The 22,853-nt window shown below is 42.5% G+C and overlaps 1 protein-coding gene and 2 long non-coding RNA genes across 4 annotated transcripts; 2 read left to right on the forward strand and 1 right to left on the reverse strand.

Annotated features, from left to right (window-relative positions):
- Positions 1–18: 18 nt before the first annotated feature.
- Positions 19–21,230, forward strand: ccdc90b (coiled-coil domain containing 90B). 2 transcript variants are annotated; one of them, XM_029701754.1, is made up of 9 exons: positions 19–158; positions 14,008–14,127; positions 14,314–14,417; positions 16,963–17,064; positions 17,201–17,242; positions 19,957–20,028; positions 20,150–20,203; positions 20,410–20,524; positions 20,811–21,230. In XM_029701754.1, the coding sequence occupies exons 1-9, from the start codon at positions 53–55 to the stop codon at positions 20,864–20,866; spliced, it is 771 nt and encodes a 256-aa protein (XP_029557614.1). In that variant the 5' UTR covers positions 19–52; the 3' UTR covers positions 20,867–21,230. The 2 variants fall into 2 exon arrangements, with proteins under 2 accessions (XP_029557614.1, XP_029557615.1); XM_029701755.1 differs by lacking the exon at positions 19–158 and adding an exon at positions 7,681–7,776.
- Positions 5,272–7,409, reverse strand: LOC115154992 (uncharacterized). The gene is made up of 2 exons (XR_003867980.1): positions 7,194–7,409; positions 5,272–6,772 (listed from the first exon to the last, which is right to left on the reverse strand). It is a non-coding gene; the product is annotated as an uncharacterized LOC115154992 (long non-coding RNA).
- LOC115154991 (uncharacterized) lies at positions 14,651–15,669 on the forward strand. The gene is made up of 3 exons (XR_003867979.1): positions 14,651–14,990; positions 15,046–15,349; positions 15,437–15,669. It is a non-coding gene; the product is annotated as an uncharacterized LOC115154991 (long non-coding RNA).
- Positions 21,231–22,853: the final 1,623 nt, after the last annotated feature.

Genomic DNA, 22,853 nt, shown 5'->3' on the forward strand with positions numbered 1-22,853 from the left:
CTAAAAGATAATTTGTTGCTCCGTGAGTTTCAAAGTCTCAGTGTCAGGGGCGATGATCAGTGTAAACAGAAACTGTGTAACTCTTTTCCGGTCAGTATTTCGGCACTGTCAGAGGCATCTGAACAATGGCACATACAGGGGAACACAGAGTTGGAGAGGTAAGCGTTTTGGTATATTAGTAGTCTTGCAGGTAATTACTCTATACCTGTGTACTAACGCTGATTCAAAGGGGTTGTGTTAAATGCGGAAGACACATTTCAATTTAATGAATGCATTCAGTTGTGCAAGTGACTAGGTATACTCCTTTCCTTTGCTATTAACCATTGCAGGCCTAACTTTTGTTTACTACACAAGTGGGCACAAGTTTATTATCCTTAACAAAACGTGTGTCTGTGTGTGCCAAGAATTCTCAAATCCACACTGCTCAATGAAGTTGAGTGGCAAGGCGTTTAGTTAGATTCGATTCGTTTTGGCGGAGTGTAGCTAGCCTCCCAGCTAGCGCGGTGGATCTGGACCGATTCCGGCTGAGAGTTAGGCTCGGCGACGTCATGTGGCCCGAATTTGGGCCACTTTAGGCATATTACGTATGGCTAAAATGCGGGGATTAAGCTCCGGCTGATTCCGGTGAGAGTTATCTGGCCCAAATATATTACTTGGGGCTCGGGCCGATTGAGGCTACTCTATGGCAGATGATTACACGGGCTGCTTTATATAATTAACATTTCATTCTTTATTTTTTTCCATATTTTCTCATTGTTTATGTGATCAAAAAATACAATTAACATTTAAATTAAATTATTTAAGATTCCTGTTTAAGTAGTATAGTATTTTGATACTTTGTGGATGGAGCCTCCAGAGTGGTGCAGCGGTCTAAGACGCTGCATCAATGCATTCGGAAGAGGGCCGCTTCAGGGCCAATTCCTCATTACTAGCTGGGCTACCAATGACTACATTGAGTCGTTATTATTCAATGCTTGTAAAAATGCCCATAAATGTTTTTTGTAAGATTTTATAAGCAATACAAATAAAATTACATCAACTATCACACCTGCCCAAACCCACTAGCACACATCTCCAGCCCCCACATCACTTTCCGCCACATGGCCTGAAACTGCACCATTTTGTTTCACTCCATAGCCCACGCACTTTCAATATTTCAAAACTAAATCATAAGATTTTTCCATTGTGTTATTGATGGTGGGTTGATTGATTTCTACGGTTTTAGTATACATTTTTTCAAGAAGAGAATCGTCCAACCCATTGGGTATCTCACTACACCCCCATAGGCCATGTCTTGAAATATGCAGACAGTAAGTTTACATAGTAATACTTCTGACAGCCAACTTTCTAGCTCCGTCTACAACATCCAGATTTTATTTACCTAATTTTCAACAGAAATATGGGTGTGGTCTGTTTAGGTTTTTTATGGGGGACTTAAGCACTTCCGGCCAATAGTTCGCAGCTAGCTAGCTCACTATTTATTTATTTGTATTTTACTTCACCTTTATTTAACCAGGTAGGCTAGTTGAGAACAAGTTCTCATTTGCAACTGCGACCTGGCCAAGATAAAGCAAATCGCTATCGCTTCTCACAACTTCCCAAACATGGATTCATGCACAACTGGCATTTTATGTTCGGTAAGGGGATTCCACAATAACTGGCATAAATGGAAGCTGTTCATGGAGGAGTGTTTTGACCATTTTTTTTTTAGTGAGTGCAGTTGTTAGGTGCCTTTTGATTTGCACCCACCTCCTAAGGAGGATGAGTCTCTTTGGCTTTGGCTCAAAGCATTGAACTTGAAGAAACCACCAAACTGACCCAACGTCTGTTCCTATCACTTCGTGGACAAGAGGCCAACTGAAGAGCATCCCTTCCATGAGAAGTGGCTGGGCTATGATACTCCAGTACAAACCAGAAGGTGCCATCTCATCAGGTCATCAACACATACAGGTAGTTGTTAGCTAGCTGCTACTTGCTAGCTATTGTTACAGATGGGGTGTCCTGAATCAAGCAGAAGTTAGCTAACTTAACAAGCTAGCTTAGCTAACTATGTTAAGACTCCTAAGTCTTAACATACTGTAGCTATATAATTGTTGCCTAGCTAACTCACTTAGCTAGCTAGCTTGAGGGCAGTCCAACTGACGGTGTTGCTAGCTTACTAGCCTAGCTAGTTAAAAAATATATATATTTAACCAGGTAGGCTAGTTGAGAACAAGTTTGTCTAACTAACATAGTTGGTCCCTATATTGTTAGCTATCCAACAACTTCTGTCTGACAATGTCTCCCCATGCCATGATTATCCCCATCCTTGCTGGCATGCCACTGGTGATGCTCATGAAATGTCTGTAACTACCTAAATTATTAAACATTATCTCAAGTCTTTTCTTTTTTTTAACCTAACCCATGACCAGCAGGCTGTCTGTGTAAGTAGGCTGTCTGTGTATTTTATTTAGTTAAACTTGTGGTTGCTTGTTTTTTTGACAGATGAAGACAACTCTGGTGATGCAGAGTCTCTGATCTGAGTGTGCCAATGCCACCGCAGTGTAAAGATGCTGATACTCAATGGGAGGTTCCAGCACTGACTGATCACAGCTAAGTGTCAAGAGAACCAGTCAACAAGCCCACCTGCCACAAACAAACCCAATGTGGTGGTGCAGAGCCATTGACCCACACCATCCTGAAGAATGACACTAGCTCAGTGTTGTATACTGGCCATCCTTTTAGTGTTTTCTTTGACCATGTAGCATTTATGCAGAGTGCATATCACTGGTCAAATACTGATAACCTTGATGAAGCTGAAGCTCAATCTACTCCAGGATGATCTTGCTGAACGCTTTGTTGTGTCCCAGGGAGTAGTGAGCAGAATCCTTTCCTACTGGATTGACACAATGGAGGAGCACATGAGGATCTACATTCCATGGCTGCTGAGGGAGACGATCCAGAACACAATGCCTTAGTGCTTCAAAGAGAAGTTCCCCAACACCACTTGCATCAGACTGCTCTGAAACCACTCTTCAGAAAGCACACAACATTGATTCCAGAGGGAAGTCATACAGCCACTATTAGTCCAGCAATACTCTCCAGTATTTGGTGGCCATTGCTCCATGTTAGTTTCTCCTGCATATGGAGGCAGATGCAGTGACAAGTTCATCACCCAAAACTCTGGCTTCCTGGAATACCTTAGGCCTGGCGATGAAGTTATGACAGACAGGGGCTTCACCATCCGAGATCTGCTGAATGAGAGGCAGGTAAACCTTGCCATACCAGCCTTCACTCAGAAAGGAAGCCACAAGCACGAGAAGGATAGCTAATGTGCGTATTCATGTTGAGAGTTATCAGACAACTCAAGGTGTTCAAAATCCTCTTCCAGACTATTCTCATCAACCTGACACACAAAATGGACAAAGTCCTCAGAATCTGTGCAGCACTTGTTAACATGCAGGGTGAGATCATCCATGAGGATGCAGAGTGAGGAGTGACAATGTTCATACATCTGAAATATAACTTTATACACTATAATTTCATCCACATGAGATACTGTGTGTGTACAGTGCATTTGGAAAGTAATTAGACCCTTTGACATTTTCCACATTTTGTTACAGCCTTATTCTAAAATTGATCAAATGTTTTTCCTCTCTCGATCTACACACAATAGCCGACAATGACCAAGCAAAAACAAGTTGTATACATTTTTGCAAATGTATACAAAAACCACAACTGAAATATCACATTTGCATAAGTATTCAGACCCTTTACTCAGTACTTTGTTGAAGCACCTTTGGCAGCAATTACAGCCTCAAGGTTTCTTGGGTATGACGCTACAGGCTTGGCACACTACTATTTGGGGAGTTTCTCCCATTCTTCTCTGCAGATCCTCTCAAGCTCTGTCAGGTTGGATGGGGAACGTCGCTGCACCGCTATTTTCAGGTCTCTCTAGAGATGTTGCATCGGGTTCAAGTCCGGGCTCAGGCTGGGCCACTCAAGGACATTCAGAAACTTGTCCCGAAGCCAATCCTGTTGGAATGTGAACCTTCGCCCCAGTCTGAGGTCCTAATAGCTCTGGAGCAGGTTTTCATCAAGGATCTCTCTGTACTTTGCTCCATTAATCTTTCCCTCGATCCTGACTAGTCTCCCAGTCCCTGCCGCTGAAAAACATCCCCACAGCATGATGCTGCCACCACCATGCTTCACCGTAGGGATGGTGCCAGGTTTCCTCCAGACGTGACTCTTGGCATTCAGGCCAAATAGTTCAAATCTTGGTTTCATTAGACCAGAGAATCTTGTTTCTCATGGTCTGAGAGTCTTTAGGTGCCTTTTGGAATTCTCTAAGCGCGCTGTCATGTGCCTTTTACTAAGGAGTGGCTTCTGTCTGGCCGCTATAACATAAAAGCCTGATTAGTGGAGTGCTGCAGAGATGGTTGTCCTTCTGGAAGGTTCTCCCATCTCCACAGAGGAACTCTGGAGCTCCAATCAGAGTGACCATCCTGCTCTTGGTCACCTCCCTGACCAAGGCCCTTCTCCCCCGATTGCTCAGTTTGGCAAGGTGGCCAGCTCTAGGAAGAGTCTTGGTCTTTCCAAACTTCCATTTAAGAATGATGAAGGTTACTGTGTTCTTGGGAACCTTCAATGCTGCATACATTTTTAGTACCCTTCCTCAGATCTGTGCCTCGACACAATCCTGTCTCGGAGCTCTACGGTTTTTGTTCTGACATGCACTGTCAACTGTGGGACCTTATGTAGACAGGTGTGTGCCTTTCCAAATCATGTGTAATCAATTGAATTTACCACAGGTGGACTCCAATCAAGTTGTAAAAACATCTCAAGGATGATCAATAGAAACATTGAGCTCAGGTGCACCCTTTCAAGTCTCATAGCAAAGGGTCTGAATACTTATGTAAATAAGGTATTTCTAGTTTATTTTTAATAAATTAGTAAACATTTCTAAAACTGTTTTCGCTTTGTCATTATGGGGTATTGTGTGTAGATTGATGAGAAAAAATATATTATCCATTTTAGAATAAGGCTGTAACCGAACAAAATGTGGAAAAAGGGAAGGGGTCTGAACTTTCTGAATGCAGTGTATATTGTTAACTATTTAATCTGAATAATTTGTTCCTACATTTGAAATGTACTGTAACTTTGCATGTTTCTGATAATTAATTGCAGGCATCCACTAGGTGCCGCTATCATGCCTTCTCAAAATATATTTATAATACATTTTCTTCAACACCAAAATGTCTCTAACAGACCAAGAGGGAAGACAACTGTTTATAAAGTGCCACGCTGTTTTCTTCATTTGTGCACTTGAAACCCAAAACCAGAATCAAACAGAAAACACATTTGAAACCCTTCGACATGCCTCCTTGTCCTTCATTTCAAAAGGTTAAGTATCAAAGAAAATGTCAACAGTGCAATTTCCAAGTGTAAGATGAGTTACGGTATGTTTGCATAATACGTTAATGAAGTGTCATTATGAAAAGAGCTATACAAGGTACAATACAAATGTATTCATAAAGCATAAGGAGTTATCCTTAGGCATTAGATAAACATGTATGAAGAGAGCTGTTCAAGGCAACAAAAAAAAAGAATTATGTAAATATAATCAGGTAAATGTGCATATGAAGAGAGCTGTGGGAAAAAAACGGCAATCAAGAGTTATGCTTGGAAAATAAGGTAGAGCTGACAGAGCTTTACAATTCTCAAAATATAAGAACTATTCAAAACCGCAAAGTATTAGGCCCGAGCCTAAATACAACAGATTCATATATTTGGACCAGAGAGTTAGTCTGCCTGACTAAAACTCATCTACTATCCTTGGCAGCATATGTGTGAAATAGAATACCTTCAGTTTAGGGATAACATCAGCACAGAACTTCGCATCAAACAGCACATCAATAACAACCTGCTCGGATGGAGCCAGACAAGCATTTTGCATCTCACCAGTCCTGTGCAGAACATGCCCATTTGCACCTTCATGTAATACCCAAGGGCTCCATTAGGTTGCAGCTGAGGAACCCCACCCATCACATCTGTTAGTTAGCCAGAGAACAGTTTAGTCAGACTCACACTTCTTACTCAGAACAGGACATTTGATTTCTAGAAGTTCTTGAGAGTTTAACACTCCATCTGGGCTTGCAGAAAGCCATGGCTCCTTGACACTCACTACTGTGCCTCTACTCTCCAGACTAAACCCACAGCTCTCCATCCATGTGTAGGACACCTGCTTGTTCTCCTTGCCATATGTGGTTGCTGAGTTCCCATGGAACCTGGAGAAGAGATGCTCCCGCATAAAGTTGTCTGGATTTGTTGAGGTGCACACAGGAACCTTTGCTGACTACCACGCATGGGAGGCACTCTGTTCTTTAGTGACCTAAAGGCTGGCACATTTACACTCCTCCAGCTTAACATCAACGTCATAAAATGACAAGCATTTCTGACACTGCATATTGATGCCGTGTTCACCATGAGGCTGCTGGAGCTGTGTGGCTGCTGCTGGAACTTGATGACTGTTTGGTTTAGCTTTGATACACTTGTGCAGAATGCTCCCCACTGGAACATTGGCCCCTTCCAAACTCTTTTTAAGTATGTTGTGTGAGTGGTACACAGGTTGTATGGAGAGTGCTGTCAGAGAACTTGTCACTTGGTTTGTGACGTTTGCCACAGATCTCGCTCAACCTTTTTGGGATAGATTTGGCTGCGTCGCCGAGTTCCACTGGCATTGCTCATTTGTACAGGACACCCCTGTCAATCCTCCATACACAGCATTCTGCACCTTCGACAAACAACTACTGTTAGAATAATCAATTACAGTACAGAACACCCCTGTCAATCCTCCACACACAGCATCCTGCACCTTCAACAAACAACTACGGTTAGAATAATCAATTAAAGTACAGAACACTAGTTTACATGGTGTTCACGGTTGACTAGTAGGTTTAGGTTATGTTGGTAATTTCCTATTTGATTGTAAAATTCACCTTGCTTCTGTACCTACTTCATTGCCTTTCGAGATTAGACTGATATACTTACACAATGAGCCGTTGAAACCAAGAACCGTGTGTGCATGTTGTAATTGTTAGCGTTATCAGTTCTGGTCAGTGATATGGTATCATCACATTTAGTGAGCTAACATCAAACTTATCATTCATAGAAAGGGCAAGTTATGATAAACAAAAAGCCAGTGAGTTAGCTACCTTCCATAGCATTGCAGCTGCATGATTGCAAGACTTTCCCTGCCCTGCAACACAAGAACACACCGCAGTCTTCACCGTACCGACAGATGATACAAGAATCCAGGCAGAATGATGGTGTGTTTCGCTCTGACTGGGCTGGACACCTGCTTTGAGGAACACCCAGGTTGTCATCCTAAAGACAGGGAATTAACACCCACCCAACTTTCCTGCTTTGGAGGTATTGATATGCCTCTGTGCTTTTGTAGTTCCTAATTTCTGACCCATCCACACCAATAGACAAAACAAAATAATTGAAGTTGTCTGAGTAGGTGATAGCATTTTTTTTTCATATCGTTATCTCACTCTTAAATAACCAGCAGATGTGGCACAGACTTGCCACTCGACTTGTAATGTTTTTTCTTGGTATGATCCCACAACATTTTGAGCTAGCTAGGTAACGTTCGCAAAACGGAAAGAACGCCACAACGGAAGTCCTCCACAAAACAGAACGTTCAGACATTGTTTTGTTTCCGGGTTCTTAAATAAAGTGAAAAACATTCCCAGAAAGCATGGATTATTGAGTCATGACAGTAGCGGTGCATAGGTAAAATCTATGGGGAAGCCAAGCCAGGCAATTTTTTTTACAATTTATATTGTGATAATTGTGTTTTCTCAATAACCCATTAGAAAGTGCCGTATAAATGCATATCGTAGCCGATATAAGGCCAATAAGCCATAGCCTACATAATTTACAGACAGTTCCAAAGTACAAGTGTCACAGTGGTGGCATAAATTCAACCACATACGTTTGTGTTTCATCACAGTTAAAACTGGAGAGTATCATCTGTCCTGTTTAAGTACACAAAGAAAATATTGCATGCAACAAACAGTTACATGACCTACACAGCATGGTCAAATGCAAGTTAGAGTTAGTTGGCAAAGTTAATTTCACTATTGGTTTGCTTAAGTGATAACATCCTTACTGAAATGTTTCCGAAGTAGCAAGATTAGTCTAATGGGAAATGCAACCGCAATGCACTTCAACATGTTGTAGGCTAATTATAGGGAGAAGCCCCCGTTCAGGTCCTTTTTCACAAGTGATTGCAGCAGCTCTCCTGGTGGTTTGTGGAAGGAGGCATCAGCATAGACTATCTGCAGCTCATTTTCCAACCTCTTGTTGTCAAAAAAGGGTACGTCTGGAACAGCGGTGTGACTTCCGTAGGAAACCCCTCTTGCTTTGAGTACTCGGGGAGATGAACCATGATCAAGAACACGTACAAAGTTGAGGCTCTTCATGTCAGCAAACCTCTGGTTATGTGTAGTATGATTCCATTGAGTATTTCGAAGTACAGCCATCGGTATCTGTCCAGGAGGCCATATCAAGAAGCTGATTAAACAGTATGATCTGCACAGGTGCACCTTGTGCTGGGGACAATAAAAAGCCACTCTAAAATGTGGTTTTGTCATGCAAAACAATGCGACAGATATCAAGTTGAGGGAGTGTGCAATTGGCATGCTGACTGCAGGAATGTGCACCAGAGCTGTTGCCAGAATTGAATGTTCATTGCTCTACCATAAGCCGCCTCCGTTGTTTTGGAGAATTTGGCAGTATGTCCAACCGACCTCATAACCGCAGACCACGTGTATGGCGTCGTGTGGCCGAGCGGGTTTGCTGACGTCAACGTTGTGACCAGAGTGCCCAATGGTGGTGGTGGTGGGGCTATGGGATGGGCAGACATAAGCTACGGACAATGAACACAATTGCATTTTATCGATTTGAATGCACAGGGATACCGTGACGAGACTCTGAGGCCCATTGACGTTCCATTCATCCGTAGCCATCGCCTCATGTTTCAGCATGATAATGCATGTCCCCATGTCGCAAGGATCTGTACACAGTTCCTGGAAGAGTCCCAGTTCTTCCATGGCCTGCATACTCACCAGAAGTGTCACCCGTTGAGCATGTTTGGGATGCTCTGAATCGACGTGTATGACAACCGTGTTCCAGTTCCTGCCAATATCCAGCAGCTTTGCACAGAGGAGTGGGACAACATTCCACAGGCCTCAATCAATAGCCTGATCAACTCTATGCGAAGGAGATGTGTCACGCTGCATGAGGCAAATGGTGGTCACACCAGATATACAGACTGGTTTTCTGATCCACGCCCCTACCTTTTTTTTTAAAGTATCTGTGACCAACAGATGTATATCTGTATTTCCAGTCTTGTGAAATCCATAGATTAGGGCCTAATGAATTTATAAAACATTTCTGATTACCTAATATGAACTGTAACTCAAAATCCTGAAAATTGTTGCATTTTGCGTTTATATTTTTCTTCAGTATAACACCCTTATTCTTGACATAGCGTGCTATGAATGTCAATTGACATTTGCAGGATATGTCTGTGGCGTCATCCACCTGGACTGCAATGTAGGGTGCTGAACTGACCTCACTGTCAACAGGGTTGGGTAGGTTACTTTTTAAATGTAATCCGTTAATTGCCTTTTTAAAATTGTAATCAGTAATGTAACTTTTGGATTACTTAAACTCGGTAACGTAATCTGATTACTTTCAGTTTCTTTTGGATTACTTCACCCGTAAAACATAAGAAAAAAATAATATTACCAATTTAACAACATTTATTGCAGAACCACATTAGAACACATCACAAAACATTGACACAAATGTATTTAAGCCCTGTATACCTGCCTCTAACATGCGTCCTTCGTCCTGATCTTGTCCATTTACACTTATCTGATCACAGTCAGACCACGATGCATCTTTTAATTGTGTACACCTGCCTAAAAATGTGGGTACAAACACAATGTGCAGGACAAAGTATACATGTTAAAACCAGGTATAAGTAAGGGCTTAAGTAACATGGATGGTGCTAAACACTTATCCCATGGGACACCAGTACAAAAAAGTATGAAAATGTATGCACTCACTAAGTCGCTCTGGATAAGAGTGTCTACTAAATGACTAAAATGAGAAATAGAAATATGAAGAATTTTGTATTTATTTTTTACACACATTTAGTCCAAGTTTAAGCAAAAAAAGTGGAGCTAGGTGCAATAAACCAACATATCAGACATGGCATTGCAGTAGGCCTATTCTGAAGCTAGCCTACTCAGATGATTGAAGGCAGAAATTGCTGTCGTATTGCAGCAAAAGGACATGCTCTAGATGAGCATCAGGCATCCTGTTTCGATGAGGGATGAACAGGTTTCCACCATAGCTGAAAAGACACTCAACTGGGGCACTGGAGTGTTGTACTTCAGAAACAAGTTCTGGACTATGGGAAACGATTTCAAGGAGTCCAAAGACTTGTCTTTGAGGTACTTCCTCACCTTATCCTCTGCAGTGCCACTGGCCCTAGTTGTTGCACCTCCAAAGAAAAAAAATGGTCTTCTGACTCAGACTCGTTCTGTGCTCCCTCATCAACCTCTTCGGCGTGTGTGTTCTACATAGAAGCTGTTTCTTGAACTAATGTGCTCTGCATCTCCTCTCTCTTTCCAGGGTTGTGCCAACACAGTCGAAACGTTGGCACTGTAGCAGGTGCCATTTTTGCTTCATGGGTGCTTAGCATAGGTCCAAACCGGCGGTCTATAGCCTCAATGACCGCAGTGATGATATGTACAGAGAATGTCGCAAGAGGTATTTTCTCTGAGAGCTTAGACTTCAAGCTTAGGATTGTTGGGATAAGAAAGCCAAGAAAACACTTCTCTCCCTGAAGAATATCAATAGAGGATGCGAGTGGCTGTAGGACTGTACTGTACTTCTTGAGAAAAGCAATCTCACGAGGATGTAATTTGCTGCTCACACCCAGGTCTTCACAGATTTGCCCCAGCTGGTCATCTGTGAGGGCTATGAGTTTGGAGATGGCACGGTACTCTGAGCTCCATCTTGTCACACATGGAAAAGTTACTTTCATGCTTGCAATGTCCTCTATTGCCTCAAGCTAATGTGGATCTCTGTGCTTTGTTCCAAATGCTGGAACATTTTGGCATTGCAGTTCTGTACAATTTTCGTGATTGACCTTGGGATGCTGCTTTGTCCACATCATTGGTGGCGATGAGGTTGAGGGTGTGTGCCACACAACGTTGATGTGGAGGGAGAAAAAAGTTCAGTTTTTGCTCTACCTCCTCAGGAATCGCACCCACATTATCAAACCTTACTCCATCATCCGTCTCATCTGGCTCCTCTTCATTTCCACTGAACTCCCAGAATGAAAAGGGTTGCACATACTCTACGATTAAGCCAAATACCAGGTGATTAACCTGGCTTTGTGAGGTGCGTGGTCCTCTAGGTTGTAGTTTTGCTTGCTTCAATGGTGTTCAAAATGTCCCTTTTTGGCCATCTGTAGATGCCTGTGCATCTCTGCACTCCTCCATGTCATCTGGCTGCCATTTCCTGCTCAGGGCCTTCCATTGATTGTTATGCATCCTCTGAAAAAACTAAATGTAATTACTTACCTCTGACACTACAGTATAAGTAAAATAACAGTGAAGTGAGCACCTTGTTATTTTTTTCAGTTAAGGATTGTAGCTTTACCCAACTTGTGTCCACCCTTTTGAAACATATGTTTCACTTTCTATAGCCTGCCTGTCTGATAAACACAGGGCTGAGGTTGGAACATGTGACCAATCACACATGGACAAAGCTGTGGATGCAAGGATGTCTATGGTGGTTTATATTGTTTGTCTAGAAATACTCAAATATACAATTTAAAAAAATATTTGACTAATACAGTATTATACTTTAAGTTATGATGGAATAATGCAGGCATTTATTTGGGTTGAAAAAAAAACAATTGAACAGCAAGAAAACTGGAGTGTGGCTTTTTTTGATTTGGGTAGCATGTTACTCTGAAATCATAGCTACCTAGCTAACTAAGTTAGCAACAACCCTGACAGTGAGCATCTTGTTATGTTGGTTTGCAGAGTGCAACTAGTTTTCAAAACATATTTTTTTATTTATTTACTTTTGATTTAGCAAGCTAACTAGGCTGTAGCCCAGTGAATCTCACCCAACTATCTGCAACTGATTTATCTTAGTTAAAATAGATTTACTTAGCAAATTGTTAACAAATTAGCACATACCATACTTGCTATGGTATCTTGCTAACTACAGTAGCTAGCAACCGACAGAGCAGCATACCACATAGTGTAGGAGAGTTGGCAAGCAAATTAAACAGGCTAGCTAGCTTGAGTTCTGACTAGTACTCTCTGAAGTCTCCGACCTATGCTAGAACATTGGTAACATTGTGAAGACAACCTGTCTGTCGTGTCACGCCATCCTTACCTCCAAGTGTTTAATCAGGTTCGAAATCAAGTCTCTGGATGTCATGGCCAGTTGTGATACAGCCTGTATTTGAACCAGGGTGTTTGTAGTGACGCCTCTAGCACTGAGATGCAGTGCCTTAGACCACTGCGCCACTCGGGAGCCCAGACTAGTTTTTCATGACTCTGCCGTTGTGCTGTAGAATTAGTTAATTTTGTCTCTTCTATGAAATTCGATACATTATGTTATATTGGATTAAGTATACGTTTTTGTTATCTGTAATTGTCAGTTGGATATGCTCTCTGCAAAGTTTTGTATATCTTCCCTATCATATGAACATCCATTTCTGACTCAAATAAGATTCCCTCGCATGCTGTTGCAGTAATGCACCTTAAAGTTTGTTGTCAACCGCCATATAAAGTCCACAGAGGAAAAATAAGAACTAGGTGAGATTACTAGAAACTAACTTTGTTCCCTTTTTATCTGTGGATTAATTGTCATAGTAGAGAGCACATGATTTTGTGTGATTCAAAATGGGTCAAAATTATACAAAGATCCCGCAACAAAAAAAAAGGACCTTGTACATTTCAGGTAAAATAACAACCCAATGTTTATATTCCAGAACAAATGAACTAGCAACAGCAAGCTAGATAAATGTATATGAATGTTTCAAGTGTGTTTCGACCTGGCCCCAAATTAATATAGTTGGTTAAGAATTCGTTTTCATATTTCAACCTGTGTCATGATCGCGTCTGGTGGGGATAGACAAACTCACCATGCGCACACGCGGAGCCGGTTTGGTCATAATGTCAAGGTTGCTCTTCAAAATGGTGTGATACGTAACTTTTAAATTCAACTTTTAAGTTTTCATTTTAAACTATATTTGTCAGTCCAAAATTACTTTTTCATTCTGTAATTGAAATAATGTATTTCCCGTGACAAAATTATGTACAGTTTCTATGCCTTTTAGTTTTCCATGTGGCCCAATTTATCGGTGAATTTTGAAACGCTATCTAAGGATTGTTCCATAAGGTTGTGTTGTTAGGAAGTGATATTGGTTCTTGTAGAATATGTTTCATTTTCTTCCATTTTGTTATAGTGTTCTTAACTATGAAGTTGTTAATGTTCTTAGCTTTATCCTTTGGAAATAGACACGGAAAAATCTGTACATTCTTTCACGCGTACATTTGTACCTATATTTGTCCTGTGTAACTGCATTTATTTTCTTTGGGTACTGCAATCTGTCGTTTTTTCACAAAAATAGCATTTTACGTGATCCCCCTTCCAAGGGAGACGTTGTTTGTTAACACAGAAGGAGCAGCCCCGTCATTGCATGCCGCAATTTGACAGAGGTCACATAGAATTAAGTTAAAAAACTACGGATTGCGGCATTCAAAGAAAAGAACGCAGTTACACAGAACAAACGTAGGTACGCATGACAGAATGGACATTTTTACAAGTATCGACTGATACTGACTTGATGTAGTCAGAGGTAGGCTACACTCCTCAGTCATCACCTCGCCACTCAACTCCATCTGTCTGTCTGTACAGAGTTCCACGTTGCAACACCTGTAGCAGCGTACGACCTGAGGAAAGTGGAGCTGACCCCTCTGGAACAGAGGAAACTGACTTTTGACTCTCATGCCATGGTCATTGAGCTGGAGAGCAATGGTGGGTGCATCATTCTGGACTTGATCTGTAATTCTGCGTTGCCTTTTCTGAAACCTATTCTGAAGTGTAAGTCACATCCAGACCAGGATAGGGAAATAAGGTGATAATTGATCCACAGTGTAATAAAGAAACGGGACACTATTGTAATGCTGATGATCAAATCTTTAATGATTTCTCTATTTTCAGGCTTTGAAAAGCGTCAAGCAGAAATCATAGTAGCAGCTCTGGTGACTCTGACAACAGCCAACATGGACATAGTGTACAAAGACATGGTGACTGGAGCACACCAGGTACCACACACACACACACACACACACACACACACACACACACACAGAGCACACCAGATACCACACACACCACACCAGGTACCACACACACACTCACAGGACACCAGGTACCACACACACACACCACACTCACAGCACACCAGGTACCACACTCACAGCACACCAGGTACCACACTCACACCACACCAGGTACCACATGCACACACCACACCAGTTACCACACTCACAGTACACCAGGTACAACACACACCACACTCACAGCAACCCAGGTACCACGCACACCACACTCACAGCAACCCAGGTACCACGCACACCACACTCACAGCAACCCAGGTACCATGCACACCACACTCACAGCAGTCCAGGTACCACACGCACACCACACTCACAGCAACCCAGGTACCATGCACACCACACTCACAGCAGTCCAGGTACCACACACACACCACACTCACAGCAACCCAGGTACCATGCACACCACACTCACAACAACCCCGGTACCACGCGCACCACACTCACAGCACACCAGGTACCATACACAAAGGTACCACACACACACTCACAGCAGTCCTGGTACCACACTCACAGTACACCAGGTACAACACACACCACACTCACAGCAACCCAGGTACCACGCACACCACACTCACAGCAACCCAGGTACCACGCACACCACACTCACAGCAACCCAGGTACCATGCACACCACACTCACAGCAGTCCAGGTACCACACGCACACCACACTCACAGCAACCCAGGTACCATGCACACCACACTCACAGCAGTCCAGGTACCACACACACACCACACTCACAGCAACCCAGGTACCACGCACACCACACTCACAACAACCCCGGTACCACGCGCACCACACTCACAGCACACCAGGTACCATACACAAAGGTACCACACACACACTCACAGCAGTCCTGGTACCACACTCACAGTACACCAGGTACAACACACACCACACTCACAGCAACCCAGGTACCATGCACACCACACTCACAGCAACCCAGGTACCACGCACACCACACTCACAGCAACCCAGGTACCACGCACACCACACTCACAGCAGTCCAGGTACCACACACACACCACACTCACAGCAACCCAGGTACCACGCACACCACACTCACAACAACCCCGGTACCACGCGCACCACACTCACAGCAACCCAGGTACCACGCACACCACACTCACAGCAGTCCAGGTACCACACACACACCACATTCACAGCAACCCAGGTACCACGCACACCACACTCACAGCAACCCAGGTACCACACACACCACACTCACAGCAACCCAGGTACCACGCACACCACACTCACAGCAGTCCAGGTACCACACACACACCACATTCACAGCAACCCAGGTACCACGCACACCACACTCACAGCAACCCCGGTACCACGCACACCACACTCACAGCAACCCAGGTACCACACACACCACACTCACAGCAACCCAGGTACCACGCACACCACACTCACAGCAACCCCGGTACCACGCACACCACACTCACAGCAACCCAGGTACCACGCGCACCACACTCACAGCAACCCAGGTACCACGCACACCACACTCACAACAACCCCGGTACCACGCACACCACACTCACAGCAACCCAGGTACCACGCACACCACACTCACAGCAACCCAGGTACCACGCACACCACACTCACAGCAACCCAGGTACCACACACACCACACTCACAGCAACCCAGGTACCACGCACACCACACTCACAGCAACCCAGGTACCACGCACACCACACACCAGGTACCATACACACACACACACACACCACACTCACAGCACACCAGGTACCACACTCACAACAGTCCAGGTACCAACCACACTCACAACAGTCCAGGTACCAACCACACTCACAGCAGTCCAGGTACCACACTCACAGCAGTCCAGGTACCACACTCACAGCAGTCCAGGTACCACACTCACAGCAGTCCAGGTACCACACTCACAGCAGTCCAGGTACCACATTTCACAGCAGTCCAGGTACCACACACACACACACCACACTCACAGCAGTCCAGGTACCACACACACACACCACACTCACAGCAGTCCAGGTACCACACTCACAGCAGTCCAGGTACCACACACACAGCAGTCCAGGTACCACACACACACCACACACACAGCAGTCCAGGTACCACACTCACAGCAGTCCAGGTACCACACTCACAGCAGTCCAGGTACCACACTCACAGCACTCCAGGTACCACACTCACAGCACACCACACTCACAGCACACCAGGTACCACACCAGGTACCACACACACCACACCCACAGCATCCCGCTTGCTATCCAAGCTAAAGAAGACCAGGCTATCACTTACACTTGTGACTGCTGGTATGTATGACAGTGTGTGCTTCAGTTACACCCATGGAATTGCAATACTCTGAACCTTCACCCCCATATTACACCCTCTTTCAACCACTCTCTTGTAGGTTGTTCTGTTGTAAGACACCCCCCGCACCCCTTCTCTCGATCTCTCTCCTGTGTATATCTTGTTTAGGAGATTGCGCTGCAGCAGATCATGGCTCACCTGGACTCCATCAGGAAAGACATGGTGATCCTGGAGAAGAGTGAGTTTGCCAACCTGCGCTCAGAGAACGCTGTACGTACAGAGAACCTTTCCTCCTCCACACAATCACTGCCTGTCTATCTCTCCTGATCTAACAAGTGCACTAGGGATCTATAATAATAACAATAATATATGCATTCTACATAAACCTGTGTATGTCTCTCTGCAGAAAATGAAGACAGAGTTGGAACAGATAAGGAACAGGCTGATGGTGAGAAGTGATAAGAGATCCCAAAAAAGACTACTATTATAAATATTTGTGTATTTTTATTGATGAACATATTACCTTTCTATACAGAACATCTGCCCTGGCTGACTCAGCAAGTAGAGCTCTTGGGGGAGTTATAGGAAAAACTAAAACAATCAAAGATATTGGTTATGCTACGCATGTCTGATACAGTTTGGAATACGTGTGTCCTGTTCTGGACTATTCAGCAGGAGTGTGGGGTTGCTAAGAGGTATTTTAAAAATGAACATGTCCATAACAGAGCAGTACGTTACTTTTTAGGTGTCCACAAGTTTGCACCTATACTTGCCATAACTGGGGACATGGGCTGAGAACCCTGTGAGGTGAGATGGAAGGCGTGTGTGGTGAGACTTTGGAATAGACTGTTGGATATGCCAAATGCCAGAATAGCCAGTAAAGTTTTTCAATGGGATCTATCTATCTATAGGGGGAACATGGACAACTGAAATGTTTGACCTTTTTCAACAGTCTGACTGTGAACATCTTTACAAAAAACAAATTAAGGGAGACATGGATATGATTATAAAACAACTGTTGATGCAATATATATTTTTTTTTAAATGGGTGGAGGGGATTAATCTTAAACCCAAGTTGAGAACCTTTTGTTTTATTAAGGGTGAATTTGTGTGTGAGTGATATATTATGTATAACCTACCTAAAAGCAAGAGATCGCTATGTGCACAGGTAAGATCAGAGATATTGCCTCTGCGTATTGAAACAAGTCAGATCAGAGATATTGCCTCTGCGTATTGAAACAAGTCAGATCAGAGATATTGCCTCTGCGTATTGAAACAAGTCAGATCAGAGATATTGTCTCTGCGTATTGAAACAGGTCAGATCAGGGATATTGTCTCTGCGTATTGAAACAGGTCAGATCAGGGATATTTCCTCTGCGTATTGAAACGGGTAAGATCAGGGATATTGTCTCTGCGTATTGAAACGGGTAAGATCAGGGATATTGTCTCTGCGTTTTGAAACAGGTTGGTATTGTGGTGAAATGGAAGAGGAAAGACTAACTATTGTGACCTAGAAGAAATAGAGACTAAAACTCATTTTATCCTCTATTGCCCTTTCTACCACGATATACGCTTGCTCTTATTCCAGAAAGACCACCAGATATACCCTGGCATTATGTGGCTGAGCGATGAGGAGTAACTGAAATGGTTTTTTTATCCATTGTATATTTCCGTTTGCGAAATATTTAGATAAAGCCTGGAATAAAATGAAAAAGGGCTACCTATAATTAAATTATAAAAAATATTTAGCTTCTATGTGGTAAATGGCACGTGTGTATGTAGATTGTATATAGGCTTGTCTCCCACATTAATCTTCTCTTTGTGCCAGACTGGGTTCAAATGCCTTCTGTTTCTTTTTTCTGTATTTATTTATCTCTATATGTTATGTATGTACACTACCGTTCAAAAGTTTAGGGTCACTTAGAAATGTCCTTGTTTTTAAAAGAAAAGCAAAATTTTGTCCATTAAAATAACATCAAATTGATCAGAAATACAGTGTAGACATTGTTAATGTTGTAAATGACTATTGCACCTTGCTCAGTATGGCACCAGGGGCCTCCCACTACTCTTCCTATTCTGGTTAGAGCCAGTTTGCGCTGTTCTGTGAAGGGAGTAGTACAGTGTTGTACAAGATCTTCAGTTTCTTGCCAATTTCTCGCATGGAATAGCCTTCATTTGTCAGAACAAGAATAGACTGACGAGTTTCAGAAGAAAGTTCTTTGTTTCTGGCCATTTTGAGGTAATCGAACCCACAAATGCTGATGCTCCAGATACTCAACTAGTGTAAAGAAGGCCAGTTTTATTGCTTCTTTAAATCAGAACAACAGTTTTCAGCTGTGCTAACATAACGAAAAATTGCAAAGGGTTTTCTAATGATTAATTAGCCTTTTAAAATGATAAACCTGGATTAGCTAACACAACGTGCCATTGGAACACAGGAGTGATGGTTGCTGATAATGGGCCTCTGTACGCCTATGTAGATATTCCATAACAAATCTGCCTTTTCCAGCTACAATAGTAATTTACCACATTAACAATGTCTACACTGTATTTCTGATCAATTTGATGTTATTTTAAATGGACAAAAAAAATGTACTTTTCTTTAATAAAACAAGGACATTTATAAATGACCCCAAACTTTTGAACAGTTGTGTGTGTGTGTATTATTTTACTGCTATATGTATATATTTGTTTGGATAACCTTATTTACTATTATGTATTGATTTTTACCTTACATTTTTTTCTCTCTTTATGTGATGCGCAATGAATTATTGTAATGTTTGTTTATGTGTCAAAAATAATCCCATAAGGGATGGGTTGCCAATTGGTGATTTGACACAAAAATAAAATGGAATTCATTCATTCACTGTATTATTACTGTATGTTCTATATGTAATTCTGAGTTATTTCATCTGTTTATTGTTAAACTATAATTATTATGAATCATGTAATAGTTTATCAGTAATCTCTGTGGTGCTATCAAACCGCTCAGTGGTTTCTCACTCAGTACGTCATGTGACTTGTGTTGATACATCCAAAATGGCGCCCTATTCCCTACATAGTGCACTGCTTTTGGGCCCTGGTCAAAAGTAATGCACTATAAAAGAGAATAAGTTGCCATTTGGGATGCAAACAATAACTTGTTTCCTGTTTTCACTTCAGGAGGAGAGTAAGAAGGTCCGAGCTGAGGCCAAGCTGGACATCAACCTGGAGAGGAGCAGGGTCACTGACATGGTGTGTGCGTGCACATACGTGTGTGATTGATTATTACTCCTGAGACCTTGAATTGGCATTTTGCCACATGCTTTCTCTCTCTCTTTCTCACAGGGCATCTGTCTCTTTGTTTCTCTATCAGTTTACTGAGCAGGAGAAGAAACTTATGGAGAACAGCACAGAGTTCCACAGGAAGGTATAATGCCATCTTGTCCATGATGATATTTCTATACTTCCACGACAGGCTGCATTTCTTTATGGGGCGGATTCCCAGAAACAGATTAAGCCTAGTCCTGTATTAAAAAGCACATTTTAGTCCAGGAGGACTAGGCTTATACCATGTCTGCGAAACCAGCCATATGAGTATAGTAATATGATTCCCTATGTTAATGTTCTCCTCAGAACGCAGTCATTGACCACGAAACGATGGAGACGACTAAAAAGATTGATCTAGAGGTGGCCTCCCTGAAAACTTTACTCGAGTCGCTGAAGCTGGAGACCATCCGCTACCTTGCAGGTACTGTGTGTGTGTGTGTGTGTGTGTGTGTGTGTGTGTGTGTGTGTGTGTGTGTGTGTGTGTGCGCGCGTTTGTATGCCAAATCAAATGTTATTTGTCCCATGCTTCGTAAACAACAGGTCTAGACTAACAGTGAATTGCTTACTCATGGGTCCTTTTCCAACGATGCAGAGTTAAAGATGTGTGTGTTTGTTGACATATTTCTGTATATTCAACTATTCTTTGAAATATGCTATGAATTTAAGTGGGATCATGATATATCCCCCTCTGCTTTTCTTTTTGGTAGCATCCGTTTTCGCCTGCCTAGCAATTGCCTTGGGATTTTACCGCCTTTGGAAGTGACCATCTCTGCTGTGGGGGTTTGATTACATTGTTCATAGATCCCACTGGGTGCACACTTGTTAAATCAACATTGGTTTCATGTCATTTCAATTTCTACTTATGTATTTCTACTTTAATTGCAATCTAGAGTACATGGAGAGCTAAGACTGTAAGGCCAAACATGAGTCATTAAATTAATCAACCTATTAAACATAAAGTCAATCAGATATTTTGAACATAACTGTTGAGTGATACAATGTACAATAAACTTATTTATAGGCACTATATCTATAGTTTATACAAATGGCTCAATACTTCCAAGAACTGTATTTGGATATGGATTCCACATGACTTGGAAATAAACAACTTTTCTCAATGAACCACATTTATTGAATACTTAAGTCATTGTCCATTCCTGATTTTTGATTTCAGTTCATCTTTAATTTCCAAGCAGCCGATAGTCTGTTGCACCACTAACAATTCCCCCTCCACCATACTCGACACCCTTGACCCACTACACAACGCCCTATCCCACCTGGACAAAATTAAATACCTACAGTATGTGAGAATGCTGTTCGACTACAACTCAGCTTTCAACACCAAAGTGCCCTCCAAGTTCGTAGCCTTGGGTCTGAAGTCCTCCCTGTGGATCCTAGATTTCCTTATGTGCCGACCCCAGGTGGTGAGGGTAAGTGAACAACACCTCCCCCGTGCTGATCCTCAACACAAGGACCACCCGGCTACCAACCAGTACTCAACCCTGCACCTTAGACTGCTTCCCTATGTAATTAGTCATTGAACACTGGTCACCTAAAAAAAAATTACGTACTGTTTTAACCAATGATGTATATACTGTATTCTAGTCAAGGCTCATCCTATATACACTTGATATACTGTAAGTCCAAATATTTTACAGTGGGTACATTGCAAAGTTCTGGGAATAAACACTCTGCCAGGGTAGTTCACATATCCCATCTGCACTCCGATTTGGAGAAACATACAAGAACAGACAAACTTCTCCTTCCTGCCATTTACCATGCAATTTATTTTACATACCTCGACCACAACCATTCATCTTTTTCATTAGAGCAATGTCGAATTCTTCTGTACTCCAGAATGACTCGTTTGACAGGTTCCCTGCTTCGTAAATCGAAGCACAACACATCATATCCAACAGTTTGCGTGAGATCCAACATGTTTCTTCTGACCAACAGATACAACAAAAAATGCACTTCTAGTGATTTTCACAGATTTAACTTTCCTCACCAGTTTTGATATTTCAAACGGATCCACGAAGTTTGGCATATCTTGTTAACCCCAAAACGTATTCCTACTATATAAAATGGGGAGTCTGCAGAAGTAGATGTATTTTTCACAATTTTTGGACGAAAGTCCATTTATCCTCATTTCCACCGCCATCAGATTCAAGCTCCAATTCCGCTTCCACCATTGACCTGGCTGCAGCGGCGCTTTCGTGACGTTGTCAGCTAACATGCTGTCCAAACCACCTGCGTTGCTTGCGAGAGCATTGTAAAATAAATGTACATGTTATTTAATCATTTCATCCAAACTGCTCACTCTATTGCATAGCCAGGTGCATAGCTCGCAAACCCTGCCTCTCCCAAATATTTTTTTTATAACTAACCCAAGATAGACCAGAACCTGTAATTTCCAATTGGAGCAAATTATTCATAGTGGGCAGAATAAGCAAGGAGGTGGGCAGAGCCAAGCACGATCTAGTGAGATCATATTGGCTCATTCTAGCGTTAACTTGCTTATTTCCGTTAGGGAACCCCCTACTCTGAAGTGCGCATGTGCAATAACTCAATTTACCCTTGCACTCCTTCTAAACAATGCAATTTTTACAACATTTGGCATAGGGTAAAGTCTACTAAATGCAGCCCACTAGGTTACAGATTCTAGTTTTGGAAACAGAAAACTGTATGGAGATCAAATGTTTGATCAATGAGAAAATGTGCAGAATCTCGGCCCAAATCCATCTCGCTCC

This window comes from Salmo trutta, chromosome 19, assembly GCF_901001165.1.
Source record: "Salmo trutta chromosome 19, fSalTru1.1, whole genome shotgun sequence".
Classification (NCBI taxonomy): domain Eukaryota; kingdom Metazoa; phylum Chordata; class Actinopteri; order Salmoniformes; family Salmonidae; genus Salmo; species Salmo trutta.

Coding starts and splice junctions, on each gene's coding strand:
- ccdc90b (XM_029701754.1), top strand. CDS start 53: ATGATCAGTGTAAACAGAAACTGTGTAACTCTTTTCCGGTCAGTATTT. Junction 17,065..17,200: donor ACCTGCGCTCAGAGAACGCT/GTACGTACAGAG, acceptor GTCTCTCTGCAG/AAAATGAAGACAGAGTTGGA. Junction 20,029..20,149: donor GGAGCAGGGTCACTGACATG/GTGTGTGCGTGC, acceptor TTTCTCTATCAG/TTTACTGAGCAGGAGAAGAA.